This window comes from Heteronotia binoei, chromosome 10 (assembly GCF_032191835.1).
Source record: "Heteronotia binoei isolate CCM8104 ecotype False Entrance Well chromosome 10, APGP_CSIRO_Hbin_v1, whole genome shotgun sequence".
In the NCBI taxonomy this organism is placed as follows: domain Eukaryota; kingdom Metazoa; phylum Chordata; class Lepidosauria; order Squamata; family Gekkonidae; genus Heteronotia; species Heteronotia binoei.
The window spans coordinates 79,548,941-79,557,990 of NC_083232.1; the positions used below are offsets into that span (position 1 = coordinate 79,548,941).

The 9,050-nt window shown below is 57.9% G+C and overlaps 1 protein-coding gene across 1 annotated transcript in view; it reads right to left on the bottom strand.

The window, feature by feature from the left end:
• Nucleotides 1–3,296, bottom strand: part of TBX20 (T-box transcription factor 20) — a 41,259-nt gene extending 37,963 nt beyond the window's left edge. The window contains exon 1 of the mRNA XM_060248152.1: nucleotides 3,167–3,296. Within this exon, the coding sequence (XP_060104135.1) occupies nucleotides 3,167–3,296 (130 nt within the window). The remainder of the gene's footprint in view (nucleotides 1–3,166) is intronic.
• Between the last annotated feature and the right edge of the window lie 5,754 nt (nucleotides 3,297–9,050).

Here is a 9,050-nt window from a genome sequence, read left to right on the forward strand (position 1 = left end):
GGGGAAACGTTGCTTGGCTCTTTTCTAAAGAGGAGTCTGCTCGCCCCTGCCCGGCTTCCTCGGGAGGAGAGTCGCCTCCACTGGGCGAGACGGGCGACAGAAGGCAGCTTAGCGGGGCTTCTTTCCCTTCGCGGCTTGCTCAAGAAGGGCAGCAGGGCGGATTTCCGAAAAGCGAACCCGTTTTTGCTGGGACAAACCGTTGCCCCCCTTTCGCCTTCAGCCCGGCTGCGGAGGAGAGGCGGCGTCTCTTGGGAGAGCCCTGCGAGGCGTCTCTGCGACCCCGGGGGGGAGGCGAGCTGAGCAAGGCCCGGCTCCCTAGCCCCGAGAAGGACTTGGCCTCCCTCAGCCGGGGCCTGGCGAGGGGGAGGCGGCCGCTCCAGCAGCTCCAAGTGGGGGATGCTGCGGGGAAGCCGAGGGCTTGGGGCCCGGGCGATCCCCTGGGGCTGCGGAGAAGCCGGCAACCTGGGAGGGGAGGGGAGGGAAGGGAAGCAGCCGCCTGCGCTGCGGAGTCGCGGCAGGACCCTCGCCGGGAGAGTTCCGGCCCTCTCCTTGGAGTCCAGCGGGCTGGAGAGCAGAGCCTCGACAAAACCCCCTGAGGACTCCCCACTTGTCTTGTCTTGTCTTTTCTAATTCTCCTGGGTTTAACAGATTCCCAAAGATCCAACCATGCTAAAAATAACATAAAACAAAATAAAAAATCTGACTTCGTGATCTTGTTTCTTGAAAAGCTCCGGCGGGCCGGAGAGTCGGGCGAATTCGTCAAGATTCCGAGGAGCCCTTCAGACAGAAGCCTGCAAGCGGCTGGGATCCGGGGCTGCAAACAACGAAGCCTTCTCGTTTGACCAAATTTAGGAATGAGCCCGTCTCCCAAATCCTCTGCTGTTCCAGGGCCTTGAACGCCGGGAGCCCAAGACGCCGTTTCCCTGTGAAGTCTGCAGACCGCAGAACCCGCCTCCAGGTGTTGCAACAGGATTCTTATTTTTTAAATAGATCCAAGCGGGTCTGAAGCAGTTGAACAGAGCAGGAGGCCAGGTGCACCTTTAAGGCCAACCAAGTTTTATTTCGAACGTCAGCTTTCGGGTGCTCTTAAGCACTCGTCATCAGACGAGGACTCCGGCGCAGTGAGCCTGATGACGAGTGCTTAAGAGCACCCGAAAGCTGACGTTCGAAATAAAAATTGGTTGGCCTTAAAGACGCACCTGGACTCCTGCTTTGTTCTATTACTTTTTTTTAAAAAAAAAAACCCTTTTGTAACAGCGGGCTCTTTGAAGCCTTCCTTCCTTCCTTCCTTCCTTCCTTCCTTCCTTCCTTCCTTCCTTCCTTCCTTCCTTCCTTCCTTCCTCCCTCCCTCCCTTCCTTCCTTCCTTCCTTCCTTCCTTCCCTATTCGCCCAGGGCAGCCAGAGACCAGCAACACCTTCAAGTCTCCCCAAATTCGTGGCCGGGGACGAGCTTTGGGCAGTCTTCAGGTGCCTGGGGCTGTTTAAAGGCCACCAGTGGCTAAAATCGGGCTGAACAAACAAGAGGCCAGTAGGAAAGGAACTGGCAAAGTGGACGGGGGGGGGCTGGGGGGGGAACCACGTCGGAAATGATTGGCATTTCCGGGGACCGAAAAGTGCTGGGGGCGGGGGGAGGGGTGGCAGAGAACCCAAGGGAAAGCAAAGTGAGCTTGGAAAGGGTCGGTTTGACTTTCACTGGGAGCTCCTCGGAGCCAGAGATCTCTGGGTCCGCGTTCCCTCTAGCGCACGAAAGGTCTAAAAAGTGCCACTTGACTCTCGCTTCGTTCTACTGCTTCAGACCAACACGGCTGCCCACCTGGGTCCCTCCAAGCTGAGTTAGTGTGAGCTAGCTCACAGTTTCTTAGCCTCCGGCTCACCCATGTTTGTCTTAGCTCCGGGAAACTGGCTCCAGAGCAAACGAATCTACGCAGTAGCGCCCACCTTGCATGCCAGCAGCTCCCGGAGTAGAAGTTTTGCTTACAAGACTCCGCAGTTTAGAGGAAGCCTCGCTCTGGGTTTCCTTGAGGGGAAGTTCTCCTTGTTTCCTCCACCGGGCCTGGAAGCCCGGCTTTGACCAGGGGAAGGAAGCTCCGGCCAAACCCAGAGCCCCTGCCGCGTCCAAGGCCACCTCGGCCCCTCCTTGCTCAATGGAGCTTCGCTGTCCAGTCCGAAGCGCGCAGGGAGCACCCAACCGGCGCTCTGGGGTGGGCTCTGATCCCTACTTTGACTCCGCGGTCTGTTGCAGCCAGAGCAACGAGGAGACTTGTGGCACCAGAAAGATGAGCAGAGCCGTCTTGGGGCAGAAGCCTGCCTGGGCCAGAGGTGCTCCCGGGGCGCATCCGAAGAGACGACGCGGCTTCTTCTCACCCCCCGCTGCTTGGTCTGGCAGGACCTTTCGCGAGGCTTTGTAGGGCGACGGGATCCCGAGTTTCTTAACTACAGATCCGTTTAGAGAAGTGGGTCCCGCGGGCTCCGGCTCCTCTCAGGCGGATCGTTTCCGAGCCCGGATCCCAGGGACAGCAGGCGATGTGATGCGGTCCCCCGAGACAGCAGATTGGCCGGCCCTTCGCAGTCCACCGGGCAGGCAGCCTTGAGGGGTTTCCTTGCAGCGCAAGTTTTCCGCCGCTCGGAGCCTCTCGCCGTCCACGCCGCTCCCGGGCAACTTGGCCTCGCAGGGTCGCCGGGCGGGTGCCTGAAGCGGCGGAGGCCCAACTTCGATGGAGCCAGCCTGCAAAGGGCTCCGAGACTCCCGCTTCGTTCCGGTTCCCAGGCCAGACGGCGAAGGAGAGCTCTCCGAACAAGCGCCCCGCGGGGCGGTCCCAGGCTGCTGCCTTCTTGCGCGGCGGCGGGAGTTTCGTGGGCCGCCTGACTTCTCCGCCCTCGGGGGGAACCGGAGGAGGCTGGACGCCCCTTCCCTGCTCCTCAGCCCCTTCGTCTGGGGCAGGCAGCCACGCAGCCCGCGGGAGCCTGGGCACGCTCGAAAGACTCGGGGGAGACTCTGCCCACCCTCCTCACCACCCCGGCCGGCCGGCGGGCAGAAGAAGACCTCGGCGCGCTCCTCTGGGCCTGGCGAGAGATCCGCGCAGAGCCCTCCCTTCTGGGTTCGGCTGAAATCCCCCCGCGCCGGATCGGGGCCCTCCCTCCCTCCCTGGGCTCGGCTGGGACTCACCCAAAGGCTTGATGGTGTTCTCGGGGGCCCCCTCCTTGGCCTTGGAGCTGCCGCTGGACATGAGCGCGGCGATGGAGAAGGCGTTGGCCCGCGACGAGAGCTGCGGCTTGGGCGAGGCGCTGTACTCCATGGCGCTGGCCGGGCGGGCGGGCGGGCGAGCCGGGAGACGCGGGCAGGGAGGGCCGAGCGGCTGGCGGGCTCAGGGGCCGCTCATCTCCGGCCGCCTCTTCGCCCCCCTCCCCGTCCCCGGGCTGGCTGCTGGCGGCGTCTGGCCCGGCTGGAGGGCTCCCAGTGCCGCCGGCCCCCCGCGCTCCCCCGCCTTAACTTGCCGGCCGCCCAGATCCTATCGGCCGCCGGCCAATCAGCGCCCGGCCACGTCAGGCCTCCCGGATCCCGCAGGAGGGGAGGGGAGGGGAGGGGGCTGGAGGAGCTGCGGGGGGGGGACTCCTCCCGGGGCGCCCCTTCAGGCAGCTCTCCTGGCCGGCCACGTGAGTCGCTGGCTCGGAGCACCTCCGCTTCGGACCTGCTGCGCCCCCCGCCCGGACCGCGAGGCTTCCTCCGGCTGAAAGGAACAGAGAATCCCCTCCGCCCCAGCCTGGGAGAAAGGGGGCTCCAGGGCACACACACACCCTCCCCCGCCTTGGCCTTGCACTGCCCGGCACACCGGTTTTGCATGGAGAAAAAGACCTAGGGAGAGACTGGAGTCGAAGTCCCCGCTGCTGGGCAGAGCTCGGGCTGCCGGTTGCCGGGCGAGGGGTTCTCCGATGCCATCTTTGCATGCTTTCATGCGCCGGGTTCATCATACTTCTTCTCTTCTTCAGATTTCTGGCCGAGGATCCCAGGTTTCTCCGAGGCAGCAGGTGGCATCGCCTTGTCCCTGGCATGCCCCACCCACCCAGGGTTCAATGTATTGACTTCCCCTGCAATCCGCCTCCAGTCCCCGTGAGAAAGGCGGCCTGCAAATGACTTCAGGCGCCCCCGGTCACAGACTAACACCACGCTGCCTCTGGGATGACTACGGGATTACAACGGTCCGCAAAGGGCATCGATCCCTTGGCCTTTAAAAGAAGGGTGGAGGGGCTTTGAGCCGGGGAGAGGGCGGTTTGAATGCCGCTTCCTTTAACAGCCTACATTTAACAGCCTAAGAAACTAAAGTGACAGTCAGAACAGAAGAATATTGATAGTGCCCTTCAGGTAAACCAACAGTTAACTCTATAATGTCTGAAATGTGCGCAGCTTGTATTCCAATAGAAACCCACACCAAAGGTTCTTGTGCGACTGTGACTCGATGGTCTCGAGAAAAATAACCAGGGAAATCCCGCACTTGCGCAGGCAGGGAGAAACGGGGTCCCTGGTTTCAGACCCCTGCCTGGGGACTGCCCAGGAGAGACCAGCTTCTGCCGAGGAACCGACCCCCTTGGTGCCAACGGCTTCGGCTGGACTCGGGCCCCAGAGCTCCTTCTCACGACACTGGGGGGCTGATCAAGGGCAGGGGGCCACGTGTGAAGGAGCCAGGATCCCCCCATCTGTCCGCGCCACAGACAGAACCAACCAGGTACAAGGGGCGCAAATTGACACGCTCCGTTTCAGGTCTCACTTTCAAAAACCTGGGAATCCGGAGGTTCGCCTGCCAAGGGGGAAAATCAAGTCAGCCTGTTTCCTCCTGACACACACACACACACACACACACACACCCCGGGCACACTTCGAGCTCCTCTCCAGGCAGGATTTGGAGGGCCAGGAATCCGACCATCGGCCCATCTCTATCCCGGGCTCTTCGGGGATGGAGTGAGCACTGTACCTCTCCTACTCGTCGTCTTCCTTAGTAAGGTATCTGGGCTGTGGGCGTCAGGAGGACGACGGCTTCTTTGAGAAACAGGCTGCCCAGAGAAGCGGGTTGCAGTAACATTCTTCTGGCCCGCGGCTGGTTACTCCAGGCCAGCCCTGGAGGTCCTTTCCGTTTCCGGCTAAAAGCCTGCGCACAAGTGCTACGAGAGCCCCGCTTCCGAAGAAACAAGCTCAGGTGCAGAGGGCAGCCGGCTAAAAGCCTGCGCACAAGTGCTACGAGAGCCCCGCTTCCGAAGAAACAAGCTCAGGTGCAGAGGGCAGCCAGCTGCGGCGTGAGAGCTGGACCGACCTGCCTCCATGATCCCCACACGGGAAGGGGGAGACAGCCTAAGCCAGTGGTGGCGAAACTCGCTTAACATAAAAGCCACATCGAAGAAACATTCGACGTTTGAGAGCTGAAAGACAGGAAGGAGGGAAAGGTGGAAAGAAAGCAAATAGAGAAAGGAGGGGGAGAGGGAGATGTAGAAAGAAAGCAACGTTAACTTTAAATGTATTCTCCAAGCCACTGGCTTGCTTGGCGAAGTGATGTAAAGAGACAAATGCCTTCTCCCAGCTGGCCAAGGGGGCGGTGGGGGCTTCGAGAGCTACCCAATATGTGTGAAAGAGCCACCGTCTGGCCGCCCCTGACCTAAGCAGATCTTCTCAGGAATACGTCCAGGTGTATTATGAGGGGCTCGCCCCCAGGAAAATGTTCCTAAGGCCCCACCCCAAGGCCGCTCCCCTCCGCTGCTTCGAAGCAGGTCAATTTCAAGCACTCCCATTCGACCGGCTTGTCAGTTTCTCTGCTGGAAATTGACTTCGCCCGTAGCCTGGAGTCAATCCTATTCCCGGCCAAGGTCCAAACCCCGCTTCAGAGAATGGCCTTTGCTTGAAATCGCCCTCGCTCTGACTAGGTCTGAATTGAGGGACTGGATTTCTTTTCTCTGGAGTGAATAGGAGCTAGAGATAGAGCCTACAGAATCGCAAGCAACCTCGGTATAAAGCTGGGAACCGGCCTGGTAAATTCCCAGGGGACACGAAGAATGGGCTCGGACGGGAGGATAGCCTGCGAGGACGACAGGGGCCAAATATTCGTGTCACGCATATGCGGCATAGCAGAAGTTCTCGCCTCAGGATTTTTGGAGGAGATTTAACACGCATGCCCTGCTGCCTCAGTCCGGCCCCGTCGTCGGCAGTCTGGGACGATTTCGCTTAATTGACAGTAGTAGGTATAGAATTTAGAGAACAATCCTAAGCAGATCTACCCAGCTTCTTACTTAAAGGACTTTAAGTCATAGGGAAGTGTCTTTAGGACTGCAGTGTTAGCGGCTCAACAACAACAACAACAACAACCACACACACACACACACACACATATATATATGACTTCCGCAGGTTCTCTTTAAAAGATTTTACTCAAGGGAATCAAACAAAAAGGAAGGTTTACGGACTTCTTGGGATAGATCAAGATGAGTGGCCGCGTTTGTCTGCAGCAGCACCTTAAGGACTAACAACATTTGTGGCGTGCAGGAGTTTTCGGGAGTCCCTGCTCGCTTTGTCAGAGAGGTTAGTGAAAGACATCCGTTTCTTTCGCCTGCGGAAACTCCTCCTGACCTTTTCCTGGAATGAATCTCTGGCCAAAGTGTGACACACCCGTGTGGGATGAGAGAGGCAACTTTCAAGGTAATTGAGGCGGAGGGAAATCCAAACATTCGTGTTTGGTGCAGGGAGTTACTTCCCCCGACCAAACGTATGTTGCAAATCAGGTTGTAACGCTCCCAGCCTGAACGCAGAAGCCCGGGCAATTTAGGCTCCAGTCAAATACACAATCTGAGAATCACCGTCCTGGAACTGGAAACTCCGCGGGACTTGATCGTGGCGGAAGCTGACTTATGCCAACCCCCTGGGGCTTTGATGGCAAGAGATGTTCAGAGGTGGTTGGCCATTGCCTGCCTCCAAGTCGCGACCCTGGTCTTCCTTGGCGGTCTCTCCTCCAAAGACTAGCTGGGGCTGACCCTGCTTAGCTTCTGAGATCTGACGTGACCCGCTAGCCTGACCTACCCAGCTCAGGGCCCAGCGGGGCTTCCTCTCAAGCAAACAAAGGACGATGGGGCTCCCCTTCCCAGCAGCGTGCTCAGGATGGAGCGGTGGGTCATAAGTCTGGCTGAAAGGAATGATGGAAGTGACGTCCCCGTGTGAGCCGGAGGGCCAGACTCCCCCAGTCGGCTGAGATCCAAGGAAGTCCATTTGACCGGATGGCTGGTGGGAAGCTGGGGGGGGGGGGACCCCCTCCCTTCGGCGGCTGAACTGTCTCTGGACAATGTGAGCTATTTTCACATTATGACCCCCCCCCCCCCCCCATTCAGCCTAGACCAATGTTCCTTCTACGCTGCGGAGTCTTGTGAGCAAAAATTCTACTTCGTGAGCTACTGGCATTAAAGTTGTGAGCTACTGCAAATTAGTGTGCTCTGGGGCTACTTTCCTGAGCTAAAACAAAAATGTGTGAGCTGGAGGCTAAAAATGGTGAGTTAGGGAACACTGGCCCTGACTCCAGCTGGAGCACCTGGGGTTCGATCTTCCCAGTGATGGGTCTTCGTTTCCAGCTCACCCTGACCAAGCAAAGCACCACGAGCAGCTCCAGAGATCTGAAAGACCTCTGCCCGCGTGCGCCCGGGCGAAAGCTGGCTGCCTTCTCTTTCCTGAGTCTCTTCGCAATGCAAGGCGCTGGGTTAAGAAGTGCGGGGGGGGGGGGGCGATTCTCTAGGAGGAAATGGGCCTTCAGCGGCAACACACTCCATGGTCCTGAAAGCCCAGGGAGGACCTGCGGTCACGGGCCGAGTGCTGCTTTCTCCAACGGCGTCTCATTCAAATCCCGCTGCATAGTCTGCATGATCTATTCCACATTAGAGAATCTAGCTACTTAGAGATTAGAGAAACTGGCTACTTCAGCAGGCTTCGGAGACCGCCAGGAATTCTCTGCGGCAGGAATCCTTCATTGGCCGAGACTGAATGGGGCTCGCCTCGTGCTGAAAGTAGGCCACGTGGGGTTTTACTTCCGAGTAAAACTCGCATAGGATCGCGCAGGTCGTGGCATAAACAGAAATCTGTTCAACGGAGCAGTTTGACTCGAGGCCCCAGATCTCATGGTCACTCACTCACTGTTGAGCACTATGAAAGAAATTAGGAACCCAGACGCTGGACGATTCCCTCAGGGCTGAGTGAAAAAGAGCAGTATCGGGAATCTCCCCCCCCCCCCCACACACACACCCTTAAAAAAATATTACAAACCATCTCCAACTACTTCAAGGCTTTCATCAGCGAATTCATCCCGCTGTCCAGAGACCACGAAAGTGTGTTTACTTTTCCTTCTTTTTTTATAATTCCCCACCTTCTCCCCCGAGGGAACTCAGGCGGCATATCGAAGGCTTCTTGGGTACTGACCAGACCAACCGAGCTGTGCTGAGGCTCATCTAAGCATCACCTGCCCTCCTCCTGAAATACCCCCACTGAAATACAGTCCCATTTAAAGGCCCATTCACTTGTGCGCTTAAAGATTGGAGTCTTGTATAGGGTTTTACGCGGGACTACGCGCCCCGCAGCAGATTAGGACATGAGGAATCCAGGCTTAAATCCACGCTCTGCTCTGAAGCTCACAGGCCAGTCCCTTCGTCTCACCCGAGCTTATCCCAAAGGGTTGTTAAGAGGAGAAAACAGGGACGAAGGACGTCGTAAACCACTTTTGAGTGAAAAGCAGGGCAGCAGCTGCTAAGTAAATAGGGAAGTCCTACCGAAAGTATACAGGACCTTGTTGTAAACCTCCTTAACGGAAGGTGATGGGATTTCTTAACTGGTACTGGGGTCGTGAGTGTTATTTTGCAGTAGGCTTCTAGTCTGAATATATGCCAGCCCCGTGGCGCAGAGTGGTAAAGCTGCAGTACTGCAGTTTGCTCACGACCTGAGTTCGATTCCAGCGGAAGCTGGTTCAAATAGCCGGCTCCAGGTTGACTCAGCCTTCCATCCTTCCGAGGTCGGTAAAATGAGTACCCAGATTGCTGGG